This window comes from Notolepis coatsorum (genome assembly GCF_963971535.1).
Source record: "Notolepis coatsorum genome assembly, chromosome: 2".
Lineage (NCBI taxonomy): Eukaryota > Metazoa > Chordata > Actinopteri > Aulopiformes > Paralepididae > Notolepis > Notolepis coatsorum.
Genome location: NC_140166.1, coordinates 200,313,715 through 200,336,409, shown reverse-complemented (window position 1 = coordinate 200,336,409; position 22,695 = coordinate 200,313,715). Strand labels below are relative to the sequence as shown.

Sequence of the window (22,695 nt, the reverse complement as noted above, 5' to 3'; positions counted from 1 at the left end):
CGCTGTTTTAAGTGAGCGTGTGTTATTGGATTGATTGATTGAACATTTTATTAATGTCTGTCCGCCTTGTTTCGAACTGGTTATGCTTAGGCCCTCTTTCGAAGTCGGTTATGCTTAGAGTTTATCTTTAGAGCAGGGTCATAGGCGGCGGGTATATAAGGCCACGGGAGGCAATGCCGACCCACATTATTATAGGAAGCCTAGGCTACGATATTGTGTGTGTGTGGGCTGCTGCAGCCCGGTGGTGACAATACGCAAGGGTCGGCCAACCAAGGTGTCAATGGCAGTAGGTGTGGTGGCCGTTAACATTCCAGACTGCAGGCAGTAACCAATCACGCCGCATCATCAAACTAACCGATGCCAGTCTGGTCTTCAAAACCCTCCATGGTCTAGCCCCACCCCCACTTTCCGATTTTTCACCTCCAGGTTCGCGTGTAGTCTTTTACCAACAAACTTGCAGTTCCGCGTTCGGGTTCAAAACTGTTGTACCGGGTGATTTAGCAAAGCAGCCCTCTCCGTGAGAGCTGCCAAGACCTGGAACTCCATTCCAAGTTACATGCCGCCTGGGCATAACACGGATCACCTGAGGCCGAGGGCATGATGAGACTGAGTCAGAGTTAATCAAACCAACCGTGGACACTTTTTAGAGCTACTATGTACATTGTTTTCAAAGCATGATGAGATCCAAATTACGGAAAACGTTTCCTTCATTGCCGTCGGCACCGCAACTTGTGAACGGCCTTTCCCAATGAGGCGCATCCGAAACTGGCTAGTTTCAAGTTTCAAGTTTCTTTAATAGTTGTCATACAGAAGTACAGAATACTTTTATACAAAATGCTTCTTACTGTTACGCTCCAGAGACTGTGCAAGACAAGATAAGTATGAAATAAAATAACATAGTATAGCATGTAAATTAGAAGTAAAAAAAATGAGGTCACAGTGTTCAGTATAGACATATGTACAATGTTCGATGCAGAATAGACGTAACTGAGTTACCATATAATATACAATACTATGCAGTGTACTAATATACAATACTATATAGTGCAAGGCAGAAATGGGATGAGGTGCAATTTAGGTACAATTTACAGTAGGTGTACGAGTTGTAGTGCAAATCCTTTATCAATAAATATAAAGTGTGTTTGTGTGATCTAAAGTGTGGAGAGTGGGTGCTGCAGTGTGTTGTTTGTTTAAGTGAGTGTGTGCGTGTGGGTGTGTGTGCTGTTTGCATTTGATGGTTGTTGCATAGTGTTTATTGTTCGTTTAGCAGCCTGATGGCCTGGGGATAGAAGCTTCTTCTGAGTCTTTCTGTGCTCGCCTTAAGACTCCGGTATCGCTTGCCTGACCGCAGCAGTTCAAAGAGGCAGTTGTTCGGGTGGCTGGAGTCCTTGATGATTCTCTTAGCCTTCCCCCTGCACCGCTTGTTGTAAATGTTCTGGAGGGTGGGAAGCCCCCCTCCAATTGTGCGTTCGGCTGAACGTGTCACTCTTTGTAGTCTGCTACGGTCTTGTGCAGTGCTATTCCCAAACCAGGAGGTGATGTTGCCAGTCAGGATGCTCTCTATTGTACATGAGTAGAAGTTCCTAAGGATCTTCTGACTGACTTGGAACTTCCTTAGGCGCCTTAGGCTAAGAAGAACAACAATATGCGCCAGGAGAGACGGTCAACTCTGAGTCCGCTTCACATTGAAAGTGATCTCACAGACAAACTTAAAGCAGAAAAGATCATTGATGCGCAAAAAGTCGATTTTTTTTTGTTGCATTAAGGTAAGACAATGGTTAATCATATTGGATGCCTTCATTTGAACAATTAATTTGCACTATATGAAATGAGTGGGGCTCGCTGTAGTAGCCTAGTAGTGTGTGTGTATTGTATGAAATCAGACCAGCACCGTTTGCGTGCAAGCAAAAAAGAAAAAGGGAAAATTTCAATCAATCAATCAATCAATCAATCAATCAATCCAATAATAAATTATGATGAATTGAAAATGGGGGACCCTGATGTAAACAAGACGGAAGTCTTTCTCTGGTCTGCATCCCCTTAACAATTGTATGTATTGAGCTGTACTGTACTGTACCCATTCTGCAATCTGTTAATAAAGTTTTCAATCAATCAATCAATCAATAACACACGCTCACTTAAAACAGCGCACCTCCGCAATAGCATATATCTGCAGAGCCACAGAGCCCAACGTCTGGGCGGGGTTTTGTGGCGTGCACGTGGCTTGTGGCATGGACCTGGCTTTGCACTACTGCGCATGCGGATGAGGGGGGGGGGGGGGGGGGGGCTGCGTGAATACCAAACCAAGCCGCATTTCTCGGAGACGCTCTCTGATTGGCCGACGCCTGTTTCTACACTGGTTAAGCTTAGGCACTCTTTCGAAGTTGGTTAAGGTTAGAGTTTGTCTTAGAGCATGGCGATAGAACGAAAGTTGTGTATGTCGTAAACGAGAGAGAGAGAGACAGCGAGAGAGCCCCCCCCCCCCCCTCATCCGCATGCGCAGTAGTGCAAAGCCAGGTCCATGCCACAAGCCACGTCCACGCCACGAAGCCCCGCCTCAAGCCACGTCCACGCCACGAAGCCCCGCCCAGACGTTGGGCTCTGTGGCTCTGCAGATATACCCTACTCTGTGGCTCTGCAGATATACCCTACTCTCGTGGCTGCCACAGGCTTGCCCAGTGAGAGGATTTTCCGGCGCTGCAGCTGGACCCTATTGGTTCTACCACATACCATTGGCTGTGAGGCTGATTCTCCTTTCTCCAACTTCCTGGTTAGTTTGTGCCCGGTTTGATCGTCAACCAGCGTGCGTTGTTGTTATTGTGGATAACTTGTGGGAGCTTTTATTGGGTGATTTTGTCTCAAATTAGAGTTTTTATTTTATTTATTTTTTACATTCAAGTTTATATTTCCAGGCGTTTGACTATAACGTAACCCACTGACTATTTGAGAAATGGCAAGCTTGCATTTCAATTAGTTGGCGAACTCGGCGTCTGAGCTAGCTACAGTAACGTTAGTTGTTGGCTAACGTTAGTTTAGGGATCATAGCTAAGCCACCAGCGCTGTGGAGAAGCTGCATGGGCTAGCAGGGTGCAAATGAGATCAAAATGAGCGAGCTGGCTATATGCCCGTTGTATTTCTGTACTGTACCCCAATGTTCAGTGTCGGCAAAGAACCACCCAAACGTGGCTTTTCACTCGTTCCCAGTGGATGAAGATTGCAGAAGAAATTGGCTTCGTCGTATCAGAAATTACTACTTAGCACCTGGACGTCATAATAAGGTGTGCAGTCTCCACTTTAAGGACAACGACTATGAATGTGAAGGGGCGCAGGGCAGGAGACTGAAGCAAGGTGCAGTCCCCAGCCGCTTCCTGTGGGATGAGTCTGGTCGAGCAGGTGATGGAGAAGAAGATCTTGCCACAGAGGAGATGCTTTACACGGTGAGCTCTGATCATGACTACTGCCTGGTCGTCTCAGAGGAGCTTTCACAAAAGCCCCAGGCTTGCAAACCACAGTCACGAAAGAGGCTAGGTTCCGACCTGAAGATGCACGATGAGCTTCTTGGAGAAAAGGAGAGACTGGAGCAGGAAGTCTTAAAACAACGCTTTGGCCTTCTAAGATTTGGAGAGGATGATGAGGCAATCCACCTGTACACAAGGTAGTCTATTAACACTTTCAGTGCCGGGCCGTGTTTTCCTTTTTACCCCGTTGAATGCCACCATCCACGGCTAGGGATGGGAATTGATAGGATTTTATCGATACGATTCCATTATCGATTCTGCTTATCGATTCGATTCTTTATCGATTCTCTTATCGATACCTGATCAATTTATAATTTAAATAAATAAATTGGAAATGCAACAGAACTAAGCTGGTTAGAATAACAACATGCAACTTGACATTTCTGATTGTCATTTATTGTTGAGCCCCCATGTCAGGGGCGACAGTGGCTCGGGAGGTAGAGCAGTCTTCTGGCAATCCGGAGGTTCCCGGTTCGATTCCCGCTCCTCCCGGGCAGCGTGTCGATGTGTCCTTGAGCAAGACACTTAACCCCTAACTGCTCCCGATGAGCAGGTTGGCACCTTGCATGGTTGCCTCCGCCGTCGTTGTGTGAATGTGTGAGTGATTGGGTAAAATGTAAGGAACAAATTGTAAAGCGCTTTGGATAAAAGCGCTATATAAAAAAGCAGCCATTTACCATGTCAGAAAAATACAAAAACTGTAAAAAATAAAACATTAACTATAGCCTACACTTAAATAAAATAATGTATTTGAGATTCTCTTAAAATGTATTTATTTTTTTATTCTTAAACTAATTTAATCTATTGAATAACAGTCGTTATTCCTCTGACTTCTGTCTCACACACACACACACACAGACCTCCCTCCCCGGGCCCCTGTCCTGTAGGTATTGGCTTGTGTTGCTACACGGACACATTTGTATGTTGCACCATGGTACTTCCTGTCTGACGGACTCAGAGTAGAGACTTTGTAAATAAACAATCCGGCTCTTATTATATGTGAACTAAAGAGTACAATGTTTACACAACAGTCCCCACCCGCTGTTTTATTGTATTTGTACCTGTACTATCCGCTGTCAGCTGTTTATCTCTCTTTGTGAGCTTGATTAAATAGCGTTAGCTCACGTTAGCTAGCGATAGCTCCGCGGCTAATTTTAGCTCAACCTAAACTAAATCAATGACTATGTTCTAAAGCATTCAAGTAGTTTTCACTGCACATAGAAGTAGCCAAACAGCGGGAGCATTTCGGGAGCATATGACCAAAAGCCAGGCAATTTCGAGCCCTTAAGGAATCAAATACAGTCTGCCATGGCTATATGCTAACGCGCGCAACTGTAGGAAAAACCTGGCAGCGTTAAGGGAATCGAAAGTCACAGGAGCCACACGGTTCCAGGCATCGGCCAATTAGGAACCGGTTCCCAATGGGAACCGGTTTTCGATTCCCATCCCTATCCACGGCCAATGTTAACGTTAATATCGCCTAATCTATGTTTTAAATTATGGCTATGTGTCTAATCTGCCCGTCGCTTATCAAAGACTCATTTTCCAGTCAACATTGGCAAGGCAGATTGTATTTTTATCACTTCATTTCCGTTTGATAGCATTTTGAAAATCACCCGTTTTCCGGGGAAAAACAACCCATGCCTATGATGATAATCGCCTTTTACTGGAATATTCCAGAACGTTGTCATTTGTCTGCCTATTTATGAATCGTTTTCAAATAAACGCTAGATGATCGATAGTATATGTGTGCGCACGCACACTTGTGCCGTGCGCTGATAATCGCTGCTATTATTTCCTCATGGCTTTTACAGTCAAAACAGCCATATCACATATCACAAACGCTTATAATTATATCAGTGAAAATGAGTCTGATTATCCTAACACTGATAACATAGATTCCTTACCTGAGGTCAGATGGTATCCAAATTGTAACTGAGGGGTACAATTCCCTGACTGTATTGTTAAGTATGGTATTAAACCACTACCTCTTGTACTTTAACTTCTGGCCATCCAGTACATGATATAGATATGATGAACACTTTCCCACCTGATGAAACGAAGTCCACACAAATGTACAAATCGAATATTTAATATAGCAAAAGGTATATACAACGTTCACTTGTTTACACTTATGATTTGAAATGCACTTGTATGGCAAATGAGTATTCGTAGGTAAATCAACATTGAATGTCCAATCTCTGGTTACGCAGGGAGTAAGTATACAACCCGGTTCTTTAGGGAACTATAGCGATGGTACTTAAATGATTATAGCTGGATACACTAAGGGGGGGGGGGTCCCGCTGGTTGTAAGACAGTAGGAGGGGGGGTTAGAAGAGCCGCTGGCGGTATCCCATCTGGCCGACGATTTCTTGGGAGAATTCAAAGTCTTGAACACGGTGCCCACAGAACCTCGGTCCGCAGATGAATACAGCTGGACCCTCTGGTGGACGGTAGCTGCCGGTCCACAACGGAGAGACGTGAGGCGACCTCACTGGTGTAGAGCGCCGTCTCACCTGGACTCCTCTCCGGGGGGTAGTTCCAACACTCAGCAGTGTTGGCCGTTATCCATGGAATAATCAAGCACCCAAAGCATAATCCAAGCCGTGGAAGGCTCGCCGTCGTCCGGGTAGAGTAATCCAATGTACAGGTCCAGTCGCCCTGGCCCGGAGCTCCTCGGATGCAAGCACCACTAGTGGTCTGCTCAGCCTGGTTAAGACTCCAGATAACGTCAGGAACGATGGGGGTACTGATAACTTTATAACTCTAACCGAACGATGCACCATACATAAATAGACTATTATTAGCTTAATAGAATACGTCCAACTCGACGGTATAGTGCCAAACTATGACAATTCAACTATTAATCCACACGATATCTCAATGCCTATTCTGAGGCCAAGTAGGCCTTACTGCACCACACGTGCGTCGTGGGTGAGGCTTCGCGTCTGTTACTCGGTTGGAGGGTAAAGAACCAATGGACTAAAAGAAAGTTCTACTTTACTTGCGCCATATATATATGCGCTGTGAACAAATAGTACCATTCGTATTTCGCCAGACGTATTCCTACGCGGAACCGGGCTTGCCACGACATGTTGGGCGGCACGATTGAACTTGAACCTAGGGGTATGGCTGATGGCGCCAGGTTCTCGTCCAATGGTAGAATGAAACTATTATGGGCTGTTTAGTAGACTAAAGGGATATTCAGTGCATATTGTACAAGGAATATACAGGGGATATCAAACGATATACAAATACTATTTAAATATATATATATAAATAAATATATATATTCGGTTTAATCTGATCCTTCACAACACAAATGGTTTATTCCAATTTCCGATCGCCATTCGAAAAAATCGATAAATGTATTGATCCATCGTGTGTACAGTATAACACATGATCCGCGCGGCTCAGAGGCTCCAGAATGAACTCTGGTAGACCCCGGCTGCATCAGTGAGAAGTAAAATGTGGAGTCAGAAATCCGTTCTCCCATTCACTTTCATTGAGTCCATTCCAAAAGGGTGATTTACCATCTGGGAGACGATAGGGGGCGCTTTTTTCACATCTGAGCGCCGGCGGTCCCTGGATCTCCAACGGTAGGCTCGCGTGATGCGATATGATTTCAGATCGCTAATAAAAAAATAAAAATAAAAATACCCGAGAATACTCGGGCGTGGCATTCAACGGTCGGGTCGTAAACCCGAGAAAAGCCGTGAGTGGCACTCAGTGTTAAAAGTCAAGTCAAGGTTTTGCTAACTTTACGTCCGAATCGATAATCTGTAACATGCTCTAAAATATTGAATGAAAATTACAATGTAAATGTCTGGATCAATGAAGCCTTCTCTTAACTCTCTCTGCAGATTCTCTACATATGAGCACTTGATGGCCTTTTGGACACTGATTAAACCAGCAACCGGGCAAATGGTGCGACTTCCCACCCACACCAGACATTTCAAGGAAATGGTTCAACCTGGAAGACTACCAGTGAGTCTGAATATATTTAATTACAAGGCTAGAATCACCAAACAAAGACTGTCACTGTGCACGTACCCATTCAATATTTCATTGAATAATATGCAGAATAATATGGTGATGTAAGTATTGTAAGTGGTTGATATTTACTGACTGTGTGTGTGTGTGTGTGTCCATCCATCAGCCCCTGTCTACTCTAGACGAGTACTTCCTGTTCATGAGTTGTCTCGTTCAGGGTCTAGAGCTAATGGATCTGGCAATGTGTTTCAAGGTGGAGGTGTCCACCGTGAGCCAAATCATAGGATCTTGGGCCAACTTCCTCTACGGCTTTCTGGGATCCGTGTCAATTTGGATGCTGAAGGAGACTGTCCGAGCCCGCCTGCCCGAAGAGTTCAAGTGTTACCCGGACACCCAGGTGGTCGTTGACATCGTTGAGTTCCGTAGCCGGAGGCCGGCCTCCCTCTATTTTCAGGATGACGCGTTCTATGCCGAACACGAATCTGACTGCACTCTCAAGGCAATGGTGGGCATGGCACCACATGGCGCCCTCACGTTCGTATCTGCCGTCTACTCCGGGTCCCTCAGTGACGAGGAAGTGTTTCAGCGGTCGGGAATCGTCACCCTACTGACCCCTGACACGGCCATCATGGTGGACGAGGCTCTCGAGGTGGACGACCTCGTCCCGTGCAAGGTTCACCGCTTGCCGTTCCTGTCGAAACAAAAAGAAATGGCGGTGTACAAGATGAAGCGGTCCACGGCACGCCTGAGGATGCACGTGGACATGCTCTTCCAGAGGGTGAGGGAGTACGCCCTGTTCAGCACCATCATACCTCTGGCCACCTCTCGAAGCTTGAACCAGCTGTTCACAGTGGCATGCAGGATGGTCAACTATCAGAATGGGCCCATTGGCAAGACATGGGTCAAATCAAGGGTGACGTGAAGAGACAGTTTGGGGCTGGCCATCGCATCAGGGCTAGGAGACTTTGCATCTGTTTGCCCCCTTCGTACAGTGCACAGCTCTTTCATTCATCATTGTGAGAAAGAGGAGCTGAAGTCAGTTTAGTGATTGGATTCTTTAGAGGCCTTAAATCAGCAATTTAGTTTCAAGGCTAACTGATTGTTCCTCATCGTCTTTGCGAAGTGTGTCCGTAAAAAGACACCTACACAATTAGATGGATGCAGTCAATGGTGTAAATTGTAATTTCGGTTAAATATGTACCTCTCTACTGTATGTCATTTAGTTGGTTGATGTTTTGAATGAAAGAGAAAGTGTTTGAGTCCTGTATTCAGTGCTGCTATATCTCTTATGCCAGAGAATAACCTTATTTTGTATATGAAAATTACTCAGTGGTTCAATTTCAAATACATTTTGGTGCAAGATGTGAAATACCCTTTATCTCGTCAGTTTCAAATACTACATCTTTAGTACTACAAATACCGTATCTTTAATAGCCATCCACCTCAAAGGCCCATTATCTTGCATTTGTAATCATTATAGCATTGCAAAAACAAGAGAAGTTGTAACTAACTAATAGCCATTTAATGCAACTCGTGATCCTATAGTGTGAGACATAACACAATACATTACAAAAACAAAGACTATCAAATGTACAGTTTATTTTACATAATTACCATAGAGAGATCATGCTACCCGGTATCTGCACATGCTGATGATGACACAGTTAAGATGAGTTACATTCAAGGCTGTCATTTAAAATAAGTATCACAAGTGCAAAGTGCCTGGCCTAAAATTGAGTAACAAATCAGAAAATCATGTTGATGTTATGTCACGACAGAAAATTACATTAGTATCTTGTATTTCACCCTCAAAGTGCTGAAAAAGCTGCCCACATGTAAAGTCACAATTCACAAATATATATGGCTATTGTGGTTATCTTTTTTTTTTTTTTTTTTAGTATTGGGCAGACCAGTTACATACCAGATGGCTACGCTGGTGTTATGTTTGTTAGCACCCATGGAACTATAAATATGAATGATGGATAAACACTAGTACAATTGGAGAAAATATCACTTGCAGTGCAATTTAACACCTTATCGGTTGCATGTCTCTATTCCAGCTACAACACTGACGTTTCCATTTATGATTAACAGAATTCTTAAGAATATGAAGGTGCCAGCAGCACATTCATTCACAATTTATTTGAACTACAAGCACTGGATACAAAGCTATTGCACAATACCACTGTTCATACTTAATATACAGTATATTATTCACACAGGTTTGATTTGACCTCTTTCATACTTTTATCCTTTTTTTTAATGATTTGCTTTTGTATATTCTCATCCAATCAATGCCATGTAGTGGTGTTGACAACAACACAATCTCCCCCAGGGGATAATAAAAGTTGTATCTTGTATATGAAATATAATTTACATATATTAGGCTACACAAAGATAGCTGGCTAGTTGCTAACTGGCACAGGCAGTCCCTTGCACTCGATGGCTCTCAACAGTGGGTCGGTATGATCGTCCCTCTTTGCTTCAAGCCACCATGTTGTCATCTCCCCTTTGCCCTGTAGAGCAGAGAGAAAGAGAGAAGGTGGGGACAGTGGTGCCAGATGGGAAATGTTAAATTATCGTCCCAGAGCCAGACTTAAAATGATAGTTTCTTGAGGAAGAGTATTGTTCGCAAGTCATAACCAAGAGAACAAATAGGCATGCAGAGGGCAAAATTAATCATACAAATACGATAATTTTTGTACACCTGGCAACCCTGGGTGGGGGCTTCATATTGCAAAGTATGTGTTGCCCACTGAATTTTAAATGAGGTTTTGCTGAGGAGCGATATAAAGCAGCTGAGGCCAGCCCCTAATTGAGACTAGTTATTCCACAGGAGGCCAATGAGACTTGAGGCCACGTCCCTTGGGATTAAGTAGAAGCCCCCTTACCAATGAACCCCCCACACACACACACATCAATACCAAGCTGTGATACTAATGGGGGTGAATATCAGACACACCCAACATGACATCCGCCTGGAAGTGCCTGACTATATTTAATTTAACTGAGCTTCTAAAATCTCAGCACCAAAAATTATTTTGTCTTATCGGTCACTCAGTGTCGAAAGTGATCCCAGTGGTTCTGCTACGTATATGTTTGCATTTGAATTTGCATGTGCAATCTGGTGACCATTTATGTGAACCCTTCCTTCTGGAGCATTTCTATGTACAAGACAGTCTATACAAATAACCATTGGCTTTAATTGAAGAGCTTTCATGGGCATAATTAATTCTACAATATAAATGAAAACGACCAAATTGGAAATGGTTGATTTTGCTTTGCTGTTGGTGGCTCTTGGTGCAAGTCCGCTGCCTCAGCAAATATGACCCCCCCCCCCCCCCCCCCCCCCGGGTTCAAATAGTGCAAGTGACAAATTGAATGTGCTTTAAAGTGGCAGCCGGGTGGAAGTCTTACCTTGACATTAAGTGATCCTCTGCACGTTAGAATGTACCCACCCAGTGTGTGAAGCAGATCAGCCGTGGCCCCGCTCACTTGGATCTTCAGAGCTGCGGACGCAACGAGAAGGGAACGCATGTTGTACAACGCATGACTTCAATGCAACACGCTCCAAAACAAAGCAACGAGTACTGTACATTTAAAGAAACACGCCAACATTTTGGCTAATAAGCTTATTGTCTTCTCCAGAGAGAGACAAGAAGATAGATACCCGTTTCCTCTCTGTGCGTTCAGTAGAAAGCTATCTGGCTGCACATTAGCCTAGCTTAGCACAATGAATGGAAGCGGACATGGCTGGTTAGCCTAGGCATTGTCCAACTAACACCTCTCCCGAAGGCTAACCGGCCATGTCCGCTTCCATTCATTGTGCTAAGCTAGGCTAACGTGCAGCCAGATAGCCTTCTACTGAACGCACAGAGAGGAAACTGGTATCTATCTTCTTGTCTCTCTCTGGAGAAGACGGAAAGCTAATTTTCCAAAATGTTGGTGTGTGTTCCTTTAACATTTTCTGCATTTAGCCAACATTTATCAGAACACGTGCAAGTGCTGGTCCCACAACGTCTATTGCGCAGCCATCTGTGTTTGAAGGTTTGGTCATTGCTTTGACTTTAGGGGCCTACAACCTCCACCTCCCTCCCAAAGAGTCATACTCTCTGTCCCCACCATTGTCCTACATGCTCGATGTGGAGGATTAGGTGCTTAGTGAGCAGGATGTCTGTCCCTTGTGATCTATCCCCACAGTGGGGTGCTGCTGAGCAAATCCAGGTTGGCACAGTGTCAGGAGCACACTGTCCTCCCATCAAACTGTACTGTTGACGAGGTCCTGTCCCATATATAGCTACCTCCATTCGTGCCATAAATGGAGGAGGCAGGAGAGGGCGGCTTTGAGGTGGGGGGATGGTTGTGGTTGCCTGTTTGGCTGTTGTCATCATCTGATCCTGCGATCATGTACTGTACATGTCTGTCTGTTCTTCTTGTTATGTACGTATGTTTTTTTTTTTTTTGGAGCTCCTATTTATCTGCTGTAAAATGAATTGCCCAGTTTGGGACATATTACTTGACTTGACTTGACTTGACTTGACTTGACTTGACTTGACTTGACTTGACTTGACTTGACTTGACTTGACTGGACTGGACTGGACTGGACTGGACTGGACTGGACTGGCCATGGCCAAATGTCACCAGTTCACCGAAATGAAAGACATTTAATTTGTATGGCCTGTTAACTTGGCACTGTAATGAGCCTTGAGTCTACAAAACTCCCAGACAATACTTCACTTCTATGTCTACTAATCTGTACCGTCGCTCGTTGATTCCATCCGTGACGCAGTGTTTACTGTGTCGCCGAACAAGCAGTAGCGGGGCATTTTGGTTCCGACGACACCAGCCACAACTGGTCCTATAGAGATCAAAGACGGAGGTTACCAGGATGTAACTTGAAAGTGCTTATGTTGATTGACTGAATGTTGTCTGAAATTTTTTCGGAAGCACAACCTGGATTACAGACATGTGATTGATGCGATAAGATAAGCAGATGAGATCACAGAGCAGACGATTGGTCTACCTGAGTGGATGCCAGCTCGTATCCTCAGCTGTGTGTTGGGCTTGTGGGGGATCTTGAAAACATGGCAGACGCTGACCAGATCCAGGGCCATGCTGGCTATCTCCCCCGCATGATTGATACCATTCTCATTGGGGATACCAGAGACCACCATATCTGGAAGGTTTAGACATTACGTAGAGCCAGGAGAAACGAGGCAGACAGTCAGGCAGACGGTGTAGACCGGCATGATGATGATGATGATGGTAAAACACACATTTGGACATAGACAATGAGATATAGCATTTATTATTATTATTATTATTATTTTTTTTACAAATGTACTCACAAGCATCCCCTATAGTCTCCACTTTGTAGATGTCGTAGTTGTCGATGATGTCATCGAAGGTGGTGTAGAGCTGGTTGAGGAAGTCGACCACCTGGTGTGGAGTGCTGGCACCAGAGAGCTGAGTGAAGCCTACGATGTCACTGGCACCCGAAATATCATGTTAACTTAGTATTGTTTCAACCATAGACCAATTTGAATGTCAATTGGAAACATGAACGTGTGTGTGTGTGATGAGGACACAAATGAGTATAGAGAACGCTTTACCACTTTGATGTACACACACCTGAAGTAGACTGTCGCGTTGGCGTAACTCTGAGCCTCCGCTGTGCGACCTTGACGAAGATCGTCGGCCACTGGCTTTGGTAACATACCTGGAGGTAGATGTCAAGACAGAAACGGTTTGTTGTGTTTCTAAATGTTTAAAGGAAGTATGGTATTTTAGGGCCTGAGGTATAACCATAGAATTAGGTTGTAACTAATGATGCAGACCACTTTTACCACTAGGTGGCAGTGTTGAATTGGTCAGTGAGCATCATGAGTTTCCAGACTCATCTCATCCTGACTTACTGTATAACAACCGATCTGTCTTTTGCTTCTCCTGGAGAAGGTCCTGGGTTCTCTCAGCTACTATGGCCTCCAGGTGCTTGCTGTATTTCTCCATCTATGATTTAAAGAAGCCAAGTCATTCTTTAAAGAAGCCAAGTCATTCTTTGCATCTGATCAGACTAGAGAGGAAGGCGACGAAGTACGAACGCTTTTGAACGAGATTGATTATTTCTGGCGTCAATATGTGAATCTTTGTCACAAGAGATTGGTGTTGTTACAGTTATGTATCATCATTACCAGGTTCATCATCATGTCCACGGGGCTGACTTTGTGTGGGTTCATCTTATCCAGCAACTTCCTGACCTGCTCGAACGCGGGTCTCATGGTGACGTTGTGGGACCAGCACTTCTTGATGAGCTGTTCAAGTGTTCCACAGAAGATATTACGGCCATCGTATTATGGACTCCTACGGTAAACTAACCATTGTTGCAGATTTACAGATGTTTGATTATCAACCCGGCGCTGAACAAACAAACGTCGTGGTTTATCCTTTCAGCATCTGCAGAAAGGGAGGCTGCAATTCGAAACTGGCCACCGTAAATGCCCAAAACCCCCACCACCTCCTAATAGACAGTCTCCTCCCCACCGCATGTATATATTCCCTCCCCGCCGTATGTATATCTCTCTCCCACCCACCCACCCCCTCCTAATGTACAATCCCCTCCCCATCATATGTATATACTCTGTCAGGATCTAGGGGTGACAGTACTGTATATTTGAATACCGTTTATGTCACAAATGTATCAGTACTAAATACCTATATGTCCCTATGCCATAAATGTCATGTAGTATGTTGTGTATGTCATAAATGTCTATATGAACTGAAAATGGGGGACCCTGATGGAAACAAGACTAACGTCTTTCTCAGGTCTGCATCCCCTTAACAATTGTGTGCATTGAGCCCTACTGTATTGTACCCATTCTGCGATCTGTTAAATAAAGTTTTCATTCATTCATTCATTCATTCATTCCCATTCATCTCTCAACATACCTCGGAGTAGTCTCCTTGGTCAGGGCAGTCTGTGTCGTTCTTCCCTGTTTTCAGTTCAGGCAGTAGGGGGCGCCACATGATGTCCATTTTCATCCCCTCGGGTTGGTCCTGTTGCGGGTGAAGTGCCAGCGTTATAACCCCAACATCAAAGACCATAAGAAGGTTATAATTTATCGAGAGAGAGGGTTTGTCATACTCACTGAAATTAGGTCAGAGCGAGTAGCAATCTCAAGCAGGATCATGGAGTAGCTGGGGGAGAGAAAGGCAAAGTAGAACGGAGAAACAATGTCATGTGTTCATTTTTTAGAAGGTAGTTCTTATAGTTTTTTCTAGAGGCCAGTTGGAGATTAAATTTGTATCAATTGAAAATTATTTGTATTTGCAGTATGGTGATGAACTGATCTCCATTATTATCACATACAGTACTTATATAGTATAGTGTTCTCCTGGTATAGTGAAAAAAGTAGTAGAACGCGCTCACCTCACTAGACTTGACACTGGGTGCTGTAACCTCTGATATCATACATAAAAATAGGGAAACAATTCTCCTGATATAGTGCCATGAACACAGCTCACTCATTGGCTATGGTTGTTATTTAATGATAATCACCTGTTACTGTATTTGATTACAATCACCTGTTTGCTCACCAAACGGTCTGCGATGATGATAATGTAATGGAAAACTATACCAAAAACAATTGGGACATACAAGAGCATGTAGGCCTTGAGTGAGGGTGGCATGAATTAATTTTTTGTATTTGTATTTATTGGTTTAAAATACAGAGAACATTTACTGTAAATATGCCAGTTTAGTCAGGATGGCTAATTTTCAACTGTAGTCTCTGGGGCAGGTGACATGAGCACTACAATAATAAAAAAACACAGTACAATAAATAAAACACAGTAGGAATCAGTAGGTTACAAGCCCGCTGATAAATCACATGACAATACACTAAAATACATTCAAATACATCACAACCCCTCAGTTAAAATGGTTGCACACTTGACCATCTCTCAACTATGATTTTAAGTTAGATTTAAATTAAATGTATCTTTGATACTCCCTGAGCCATGTTGGCAGACTGTTCCAGGTGTGGGCTGCTTTCACAGAAAAGGCTGCCTGACTAAAAGCAGACTTCCTGTTTGGAACTACACAGTCCCCTCTAACAACAGACTGGTATATCTGCAGATGCTTTCTGTTTTATGAAAATACAGAGGGGGGGGGGGGGGGGGGGGGCAAGCTATGTAGGATCTTATAGGTAAGGCAGGCATCTTTGAATTTAACAAGATTGTCCCAGCTCAGTAGATTCTGGTTTGTTATGCTATGACAATGGTGGTGGCTGTTTGTTTTCCTGTCTAGTACTTTCACAGCCTGATGGTAAACTGTACAGATCGTAGTGTTGTACAGGAGGCTTGTGTCCAGCTAGTCAGATAGTATGATACATGCAGGGGTGCGTTGGTGATTTCAAAGCTGGTTGCACTGTGTTTTATTGACGTCACATGCACGCACGCGCATGCGCATAAATGTCCCCTTGCGTGTGCACAGGATGTAGCCTTCAATATATAAAGAAATTATATTGTCAACAGATATGGTGGAAAAACAAACAATGTTTTAAATGTAATTGTAGTTACATTTGAGCGGGTTGGGGTGATCATTTGATTCATGGCGCTGAATCCCCTTTCACATTCTGCAGTGCTGCATGGAATGACTTTTGTGCATAAGTATTTTACTGTGTAGTGTAGTGGATGGTTGGATAGGATGGAATAGACACAGAGCTCCCTGCCCCCTCCCCTCAGGTTTGGTGTGAACAATGGTCTGACTCAGGCAGAGCACCGTTCACACCAAACCTGTGAATGTGATTGCCATGAAATGGGTTGCATTCCATGCGCTATTGTTATGCTTATGCCGGGTAGCCAGGTACACGTGGCGAGTCGAGTGCAGCGCGTTCTTGAGTGCATGCGCCATAGCTGTCAACATTGGCAGGAGAAAAAACGTGCACATTTTAGCCCCGCCCCTTCTCCCGGCCCCGCCCCCTCGGCCCGCCCCCTCCCACCCGGCCCCACCCCCTACGCGCACATAATAAAGATTCTGATCCATCCGTTTGGCTGTCACAATGAATCAATCATTTATTTCCAAGCTGCAAAACAAACAAAACTCGTATATCTCATACATGCGATTCATGCGTGCATTGCGTGCAGTGCGTGCGTGCGGTACAAAAACTGTTTGCTTTCCCGGTCGCGTGTAGCTTTATGCCAAGCAAGCAGTGCAAAAATTTACCGTAGTGGCGTGCAGTAATGCGCCTTTCATTTTCCGCCGCCCAGCGCCCAGGTCGCGCGGAAATAGGCTGTCTATTGCCATTCTCTTTGACAAACTCTAACCTTAACCAGCTCCTTAACAACGCCTAAACTTAACCGTTCTAACCTTAACCAACTCCGAAACAATGCCTAACCTTAACCTTAACCATGCCTAACCTTAACCATAGAAATTATATTGCCATTCTCTTTGACAAACTCTAACCTTAACCAGCTCCTTAACAGCGCCTAAACTTAACCGTTCTAACCTTAACCAACTCCGAAACAATGCCTAACCTTAACCTTAACCTTAACCATGCCTAACCTTAACCGGCGAAAGAATACACGTTAAAAAAAAATCACGTTAAAAAATATTTTCGATGGGATTCGAACTCGCCAGCAAACGAGCCATAGGATCCACAGCCATGTGGCCTTGCCAATTGAGCTATTGCTAGATACTGAATAAGGGGCGGTGACTTATATATATTGAGCTCCGCTCGTGTCGAACCAAGGCGGGATCTCATGCGCATGCGCGGGCACCTCGCGCGAGCACGCCGGCGCACGCACGCACCTGAGCGAGCACGCCGCCGCCGGTGCACGCACGGTAGCATTTGTCTGAAAAGAAGGGCGCTTTACCGCACTGGCGTGCGGTGACGAATGCGGAAGCATTTTTGCACTGCTTGCTTGGCATTAAGGAAAACGCTTCCCGGTCCACGTCTCCAACGCAAGCCACCACCCCTTATCAAGGTAAACCACACAGGTGAATAGCTCAGGTAGGTCTCTTTAAAGGGAAAGTGCACATAGTTTCAAATCATAAGAATAGTTACAATAAGATAATCAGTGTAAATAATATCATGATTTGTCAATCAAATTATCAGTTTTCGTTTTCATATTTCGTAATCCATAAAGCATTTTCATAATTCAAATAATTGCATGATACAAACTCAAAGATTAAATAACTCAAGAATGGCTCCTACACTAGCAGAGGAGAAAATGGGAGTCTGAGAGGCGGGGTGTTTAAAGACAATGATAGGCGTTTATTCAACATCCAAGAAGGCTAACATACAACTGTGTTTTACTAACTCAAACCGGGACTATTGCCGCTTTTCCACTGCATGTTGATGTTATGAACTCCTCCTAACGTTACCAGAGGCGTCTATACTTTTACCAACTTTTACCATTTCCAGTTCCGCGTTCTGCGATCTGATTGGCCACTGACGTTTCTGGTCATGTGACATGTGCGCCAATCGCGTGACGCCTGTTTCTGCGCCTATTTCCGCCTCGAACAGCCTGCAAACTACCTAACGCCTAGTTTATCACTGGTTAAGCTTAGGCAACTCTTTCGAAGTTGGTTGTTAGAGTTTGGAATCAGGGCTGGTGTTCTATCGCCCTGCTCTAAGACAAAGTCTAACCTTAACCAACTTCGAAAGAGTGCCTAAGCTTAACCGGTGATAGAAACAGGCGTCACACGATTGTGGCAGATGTCACATGACCAGAAACGTCAGTGGCCAATCAGATCGCAGAACGCAACGCTGAACTGGAAATGGGTTGGTAAAAGTAATGGCGCTTACCAGAGCTGAAGGTCCATGACACTAAAATGTCCGTGGGGACCCGCCAACCCATAGATAGTTCCAACTCACCGAATTACGTAATCAACCACAGTTGCACTCAATATTTAAATAATGTTAGTCTAAATAAATGTAGACCGATAATGTACGTATTTTAAAAATAGAATGAACAGAGCAGTGTTGTTTTGAAACAGTACAGTGTGTGTGTGTGTGTGTGTGTGTGTGTGTGTGTGTGTGTGTGTGTGTGTGTGTGTGTGTGTGTGTGTGTGTGTGTGTGTGTGTGTGTGTGTGTGTGTTAGTTTGATGTATGCTGCAATTTATATTGATGGCCTTCTAATTTGTTTATTTATTTATTTTAAATAACAGTGACACTTTTCCCTTTGATAAGAAATCCAGCCATATTCCTTTCATTGTATTTCAAATACTGCACTTTCATTTCAAGCAGAAAACGAATCTTCCCATTAAGAACTGACAATCAGGGAATTTAAACATGGTTGACATTGTGTTTTTGTGTTTATATTAAAGAAAGGAAAGTCTAGTGCAGGCTGAGCATATTGTTTGTTTGCACTAAGTTAATACTTTGACAAATGTAGCCTATATTTTTCAGTCAGTTCGGTCTTTGTGTGCCAAACATTATTTAAGGCTGTAAACACTGTAACACTGTAAACACATTTTAATAAATGAGAAGCATGTTTAGATTTGAGTGTTACATTTTTTTATATAAAAAAACAACTTATATCAAACCGAAAACCGTGACCCCAACACCGTGATACGAACCGAACCGTCCATTTTGTGAACCGTTCCACTCCTAATCCGCATACATCTGGATGTCAGACTCATTGCATACAGCTGGAAGATCATTAATGTATAGACTAAACAACAGCGGCCCCAATATAGATCCCTGGGGGACACCAAAACCACAGCTAAGGGCAGAAGATAGCTCACCATTTGCCCTTACTCTCTGAGTTCTACCTTCAAGATATGACTTCATGTATGTGATGGTATTAGGGGAGAAGTTGTACAGAGAAAGCTTGGTGAGCAGGACAGTGAGGACACCATGATCGACAGTTTCAATTCATGTAAATATCCCACTCTCTATTTGGCTTAATTTAATCATTTCACCCCTGTTTTCTTTTTATCAGTCCTAACTTTCAGTGGCGAAAATCCTGTTGACCGTTTAGGATTACCTGTAGACGTCGGCGGCTGGGGTAATGTTGGAGCTGCTTCCTAGCAGGACCTCTGGGGCACAGTAGATGCGGTATATGTCCCCACATTGGAAGCCATTGCTGACTGCCTCGAAATCCTCCCTTCTATAGACGGTGAGCCCATAGTCTGGAAACACAGGGACAGTCAAATGCAAATTCACTCTAATTCAAGATATTCAACCTGACCTGTGGGCTATTACCACATGTATATAGGGAAAAAATATATATACCTTCATACAAATAAACAGTCCTAACTTGAAGTATATACCAGTGGTGCGAGAAGTACCCAGATCCTTAAAGGAACACGCCAACATTTGGGGAAATTAGCTTACCGTCTTCTCCAGAGAGAGACAAGAAGATAGATACCAGTTTCCTCTCTGTGCATTCAGTAGAAAGCTATCTGGCTGCACGTTAGCCTAGCTTAGCACAATGAATGGAAGCGGACATGGCTGGTTAGCCTAGGCATTGTCCAACTAACACCTCCCGAAGGCTAACCGGCACGGTCCGCTTCTATTCATTGTGCTAAGCTATATTTATATATAGCATATCTTTTATTATACACTACAATTGAAATCTAGGGAAGTAGAAGCATCAAGTCCACTAAAAACAGTTCTTAATCTGCTTAATCGGTTTATTTATACCAGGGAAGACTATAACTTAATATGGAGTATTGCATATCATACAGAGTAGACTTAGGTTAGCTATATACACAGTATACTTGTACATGGGTTGGCTCCAGATATATTTCTATTATTTCTATTTAATATTTGTATCTTGTTCTTCATTATCTACTGCACATTTTATCCTTATATTTATATATTACCCTGTCTGACTCTGTACCCCCCATACACACACACCTCCTGCCCTGTACTGCTATGACCCCTGAATTCCCCCAAGGGCATCTTATCTTAAACTTAAGTACACCAATTACTCGTAGTTCATTCCACCCCTGGTCTACAGACTGGGGCCTGTGACTGCATGGGCGGACATGTATGATGTCAACATTCTGTCACCTGAGATTTTGCAGACCCAGCGGTCGTCGATGACACAGTTCCTGGTGTGAAGTCTCCCGTGAAATATCTTGTGCTGGTGGAGGTAGGCCATCCCACGGGCAATGTCCGTGGCAAAGGAAAGCCTGGTGATAGTGGGACGGCGGCAGGAATCAGCCAACATCACATAGTCCTGATCGAAAAGCAAGACATCGACATACCTTCCGCGACTTACCGAAAGCCCCAGTTGATCGGGACGTCCTCGTTGAGCAGGACATCTGAGAGGCTTCCCTTGGGGCAGTACTCTGTGATGATGCTGACGTATGGCACTTCGAGGGAGCCACCCATGAACTTGGCTATGTTGGGGTGGTCCAGCTCCCTAGATACCATGACAAATGAACATTGGAAAGGAACGGTTGTACTGCCAGATTTGTGAAGACAGACACATTGGAATATGAAGACTGACACATACCATACTGTAGTACAGTGGTTCTCAGTGTGTGTGTGTGTTGTGGGGGGGGGGGGGGGGGGGGGGGGTAAATGGTGCATTTATATAACGCTTTATCCAAAGCACTTTACAATTTGTTCCTTACATTTTACCCATTCACTCACACATTCACACACTGACCACAGAGGCAACCATGCAAGGTGCCAACCTGCTCATTGGGAGCAATTAGGGGTTAAGTGTCTTGCTCAACGACACTTCGACAGGCCGCCCGGGAATCGAACGGAGTACATCTGGATTACCAGGCGACTGCTCTACCTCCCGAGCCACTGTCGCCCATAAAAACAAAGTGATGCATATTAATGATGCCCCCCCCAAAGTAAGCATGGACAGAGTGATCAGCTGTGGCAGCAATAATATATTCTTGTGTGTGTTTTCACACACTTTAACTTCCTGTGGCCCCCACAGAATCACTCTGGGGGGTCCAGACCCTCAGGTTGAGAATCAATGCCACAGATCACCACTTAGTAACAGCTGATCAGACTTTCATCCAACTGGCTTTTTCTTTTGGCTGTTGTTTATTTGTTTGTTTTGAAGAAGGCCCTTAGAAGGTTCTATACATGAGAGTCGTCTTACCTGACTTCTTTCACCTCCTTCCTGATGGTTTTGGAGAGGGCAAAGTTCCTCTTCTGGATGTGTTTCACAGCGACCGTCCTCCCGTCGCTGAAAGGATAATAGGAAGGGTTTGAGCCCTTTGCCCAAATATGGACTTCCCGATCCTGACCGTAAGCATTTTCTCTATGGAGGAAGAAAATGAAAGGGGGATCCTATATAATCATCCCTGTGGTCAACTCAGGCATTTTAAACATGGACATTTTGACCAACATTCTGAATCTACATTTCTCTCAGTTGACTTTCTGGGTCAACCATAGCCATTTTCAAATTGAAATAATACAGTTGTTAGCAGCAGGCTACACAGAGATTTTGTAAAAATGTAAAACACATGTGAAAAGCTATGATTTTTCATACACCAAAAAAACCTACAAGTGACATGAGCCATAATTTATGAAAGATTTATTTAAAATGGCAAGTGGAGGAAATGATAACAGGACTTCAGTGGCCTTTTATGATTAAAATGTTTATGATTAATGTTTAAATGATGTTTAAGTAGGCCACTCCAGTTCAAGTAGAAATGTTTGTTTTCCATGCAATAAAGCAGCTTAATTTGCACTTATTTATAATATGACATTATTATTTGACCTCTAACCTCTGCAAGCCATTTTCCCCATCTGGGGAGGGGGGGGGGGGTTATAGATTACTGAACAAATCTATATTCTGCTATTGATTGCCTATATTCATTCATAAACTACAGTACTACTATAGAGTCTCACTAGATGCCTGGCTGTATGTAGCTCTGTTTAGAGGAGGTGTTGACCACGGTGCACACGGTCATGTCCGTCGTGCGGCTGACAGTGGAGTTGCTCTTCACCGGCTGGAGGCTGGAGGTGCTGCAGAAGCCCATGTAACACACCTTGCCTGCGGGGGAAACAAACACGTGTGGCGTATTTCCTGCACTGTATCAGAATCAGAAAGGTCTTTATTGCCAAGTATACTTTTCACATACAAGGAATTTGCTTTGGACATTACTGGTGCGACATTAGCGGACAGACATTAACAGACAGATAATACAATAAAGTGGTGGAGTAAAGTAAAATGAAATATGAGCTAAGTTAAGCACAA

The 22,695-nt window shown here is 44.0% G+C and overlaps 2 protein-coding genes across 3 annotated transcripts in view; one reads left to right on the top strand and one right to left on the bottom strand.

The window, feature by feature from the left end:
- Window positions 1–2,855: 2,855 nt before the first annotated feature.
- Window positions 2,856–9,862, top strand: LOC311223186 (uncharacterized protein). 2 transcript variants are annotated; one of them, XM_084307946.1, is made up of 3 exons: window positions 2,856–3,655; window positions 7,382–7,505; window positions 7,678–9,862. In XM_084307946.1, the coding sequence occupies exons 1-3, from the start codon at window positions 3,105–3,107 to the stop codon at window positions 8,431–8,433; spliced, it is 1,431 nt and encodes a 476-aa protein (XP_084164072.1). In that variant the 5' UTR covers window positions 2,856–3,104; the 3' UTR covers window positions 8,434–9,862. The 2 variants fall into 2 exon arrangements, with proteins under 2 accessions (XP_084164072.1, XP_084164073.1); XM_084307947.1 differs by having other exon boundaries at window positions 7,765–9,859.
- Window positions 9,863–9,889: 27 nt separating this feature from the next.
- Window positions 9,890–22,695, bottom strand: part of LOC311223690 (atrial natriuretic peptide receptor 2-like) — a gene marked incomplete at its 5' end in the record, with an annotated part of 29,943 nt that continues 17,137 nt past the window's right edge. The window contains 15 exons of the mRNA XM_084308462.1: window positions 9,890–10,027; window positions 10,929–11,020; window positions 12,271–12,369; window positions 12,535–12,687; window positions 12,860–12,999; window positions 13,143–13,230; window positions 13,427–13,520; window positions 13,703–13,822; window positions 14,457–14,564; window positions 14,657–14,705; window positions 19,504–19,648; window positions 20,535–20,656; window positions 20,746–20,889; window positions 21,592–21,678; window positions 22,347–22,491. Of these exons, the coding sequence (XP_084164588.1) occupies window positions 9,917–10,027; window positions 10,929–11,020; window positions 12,271–12,369; window positions 12,535–12,687; window positions 12,860–12,999; window positions 13,143–13,230; window positions 13,427–13,520; window positions 13,703–13,822; window positions 14,457–14,564; window positions 14,657–14,705; window positions 19,504–19,648; window positions 20,535–20,656; window positions 20,746–20,889; window positions 21,592–21,678; window positions 22,347–22,491 (1,697 nt within the window). The 3' untranslated portion in view covers window positions 9,890–9,916. The remainder of the gene's footprint in view (window positions 10,028–10,928; window positions 11,021–12,270; window positions 12,370–12,534; window positions 12,688–12,859; window positions 13,000–13,142; window positions 13,231–13,426; window positions 13,521–13,702; window positions 13,823–14,456; window positions 14,565–14,656; window positions 14,706–19,503; window positions 19,649–20,534; window positions 20,657–20,745; window positions 20,890–21,591; window positions 21,679–22,346; window positions 22,492–22,695) is intronic.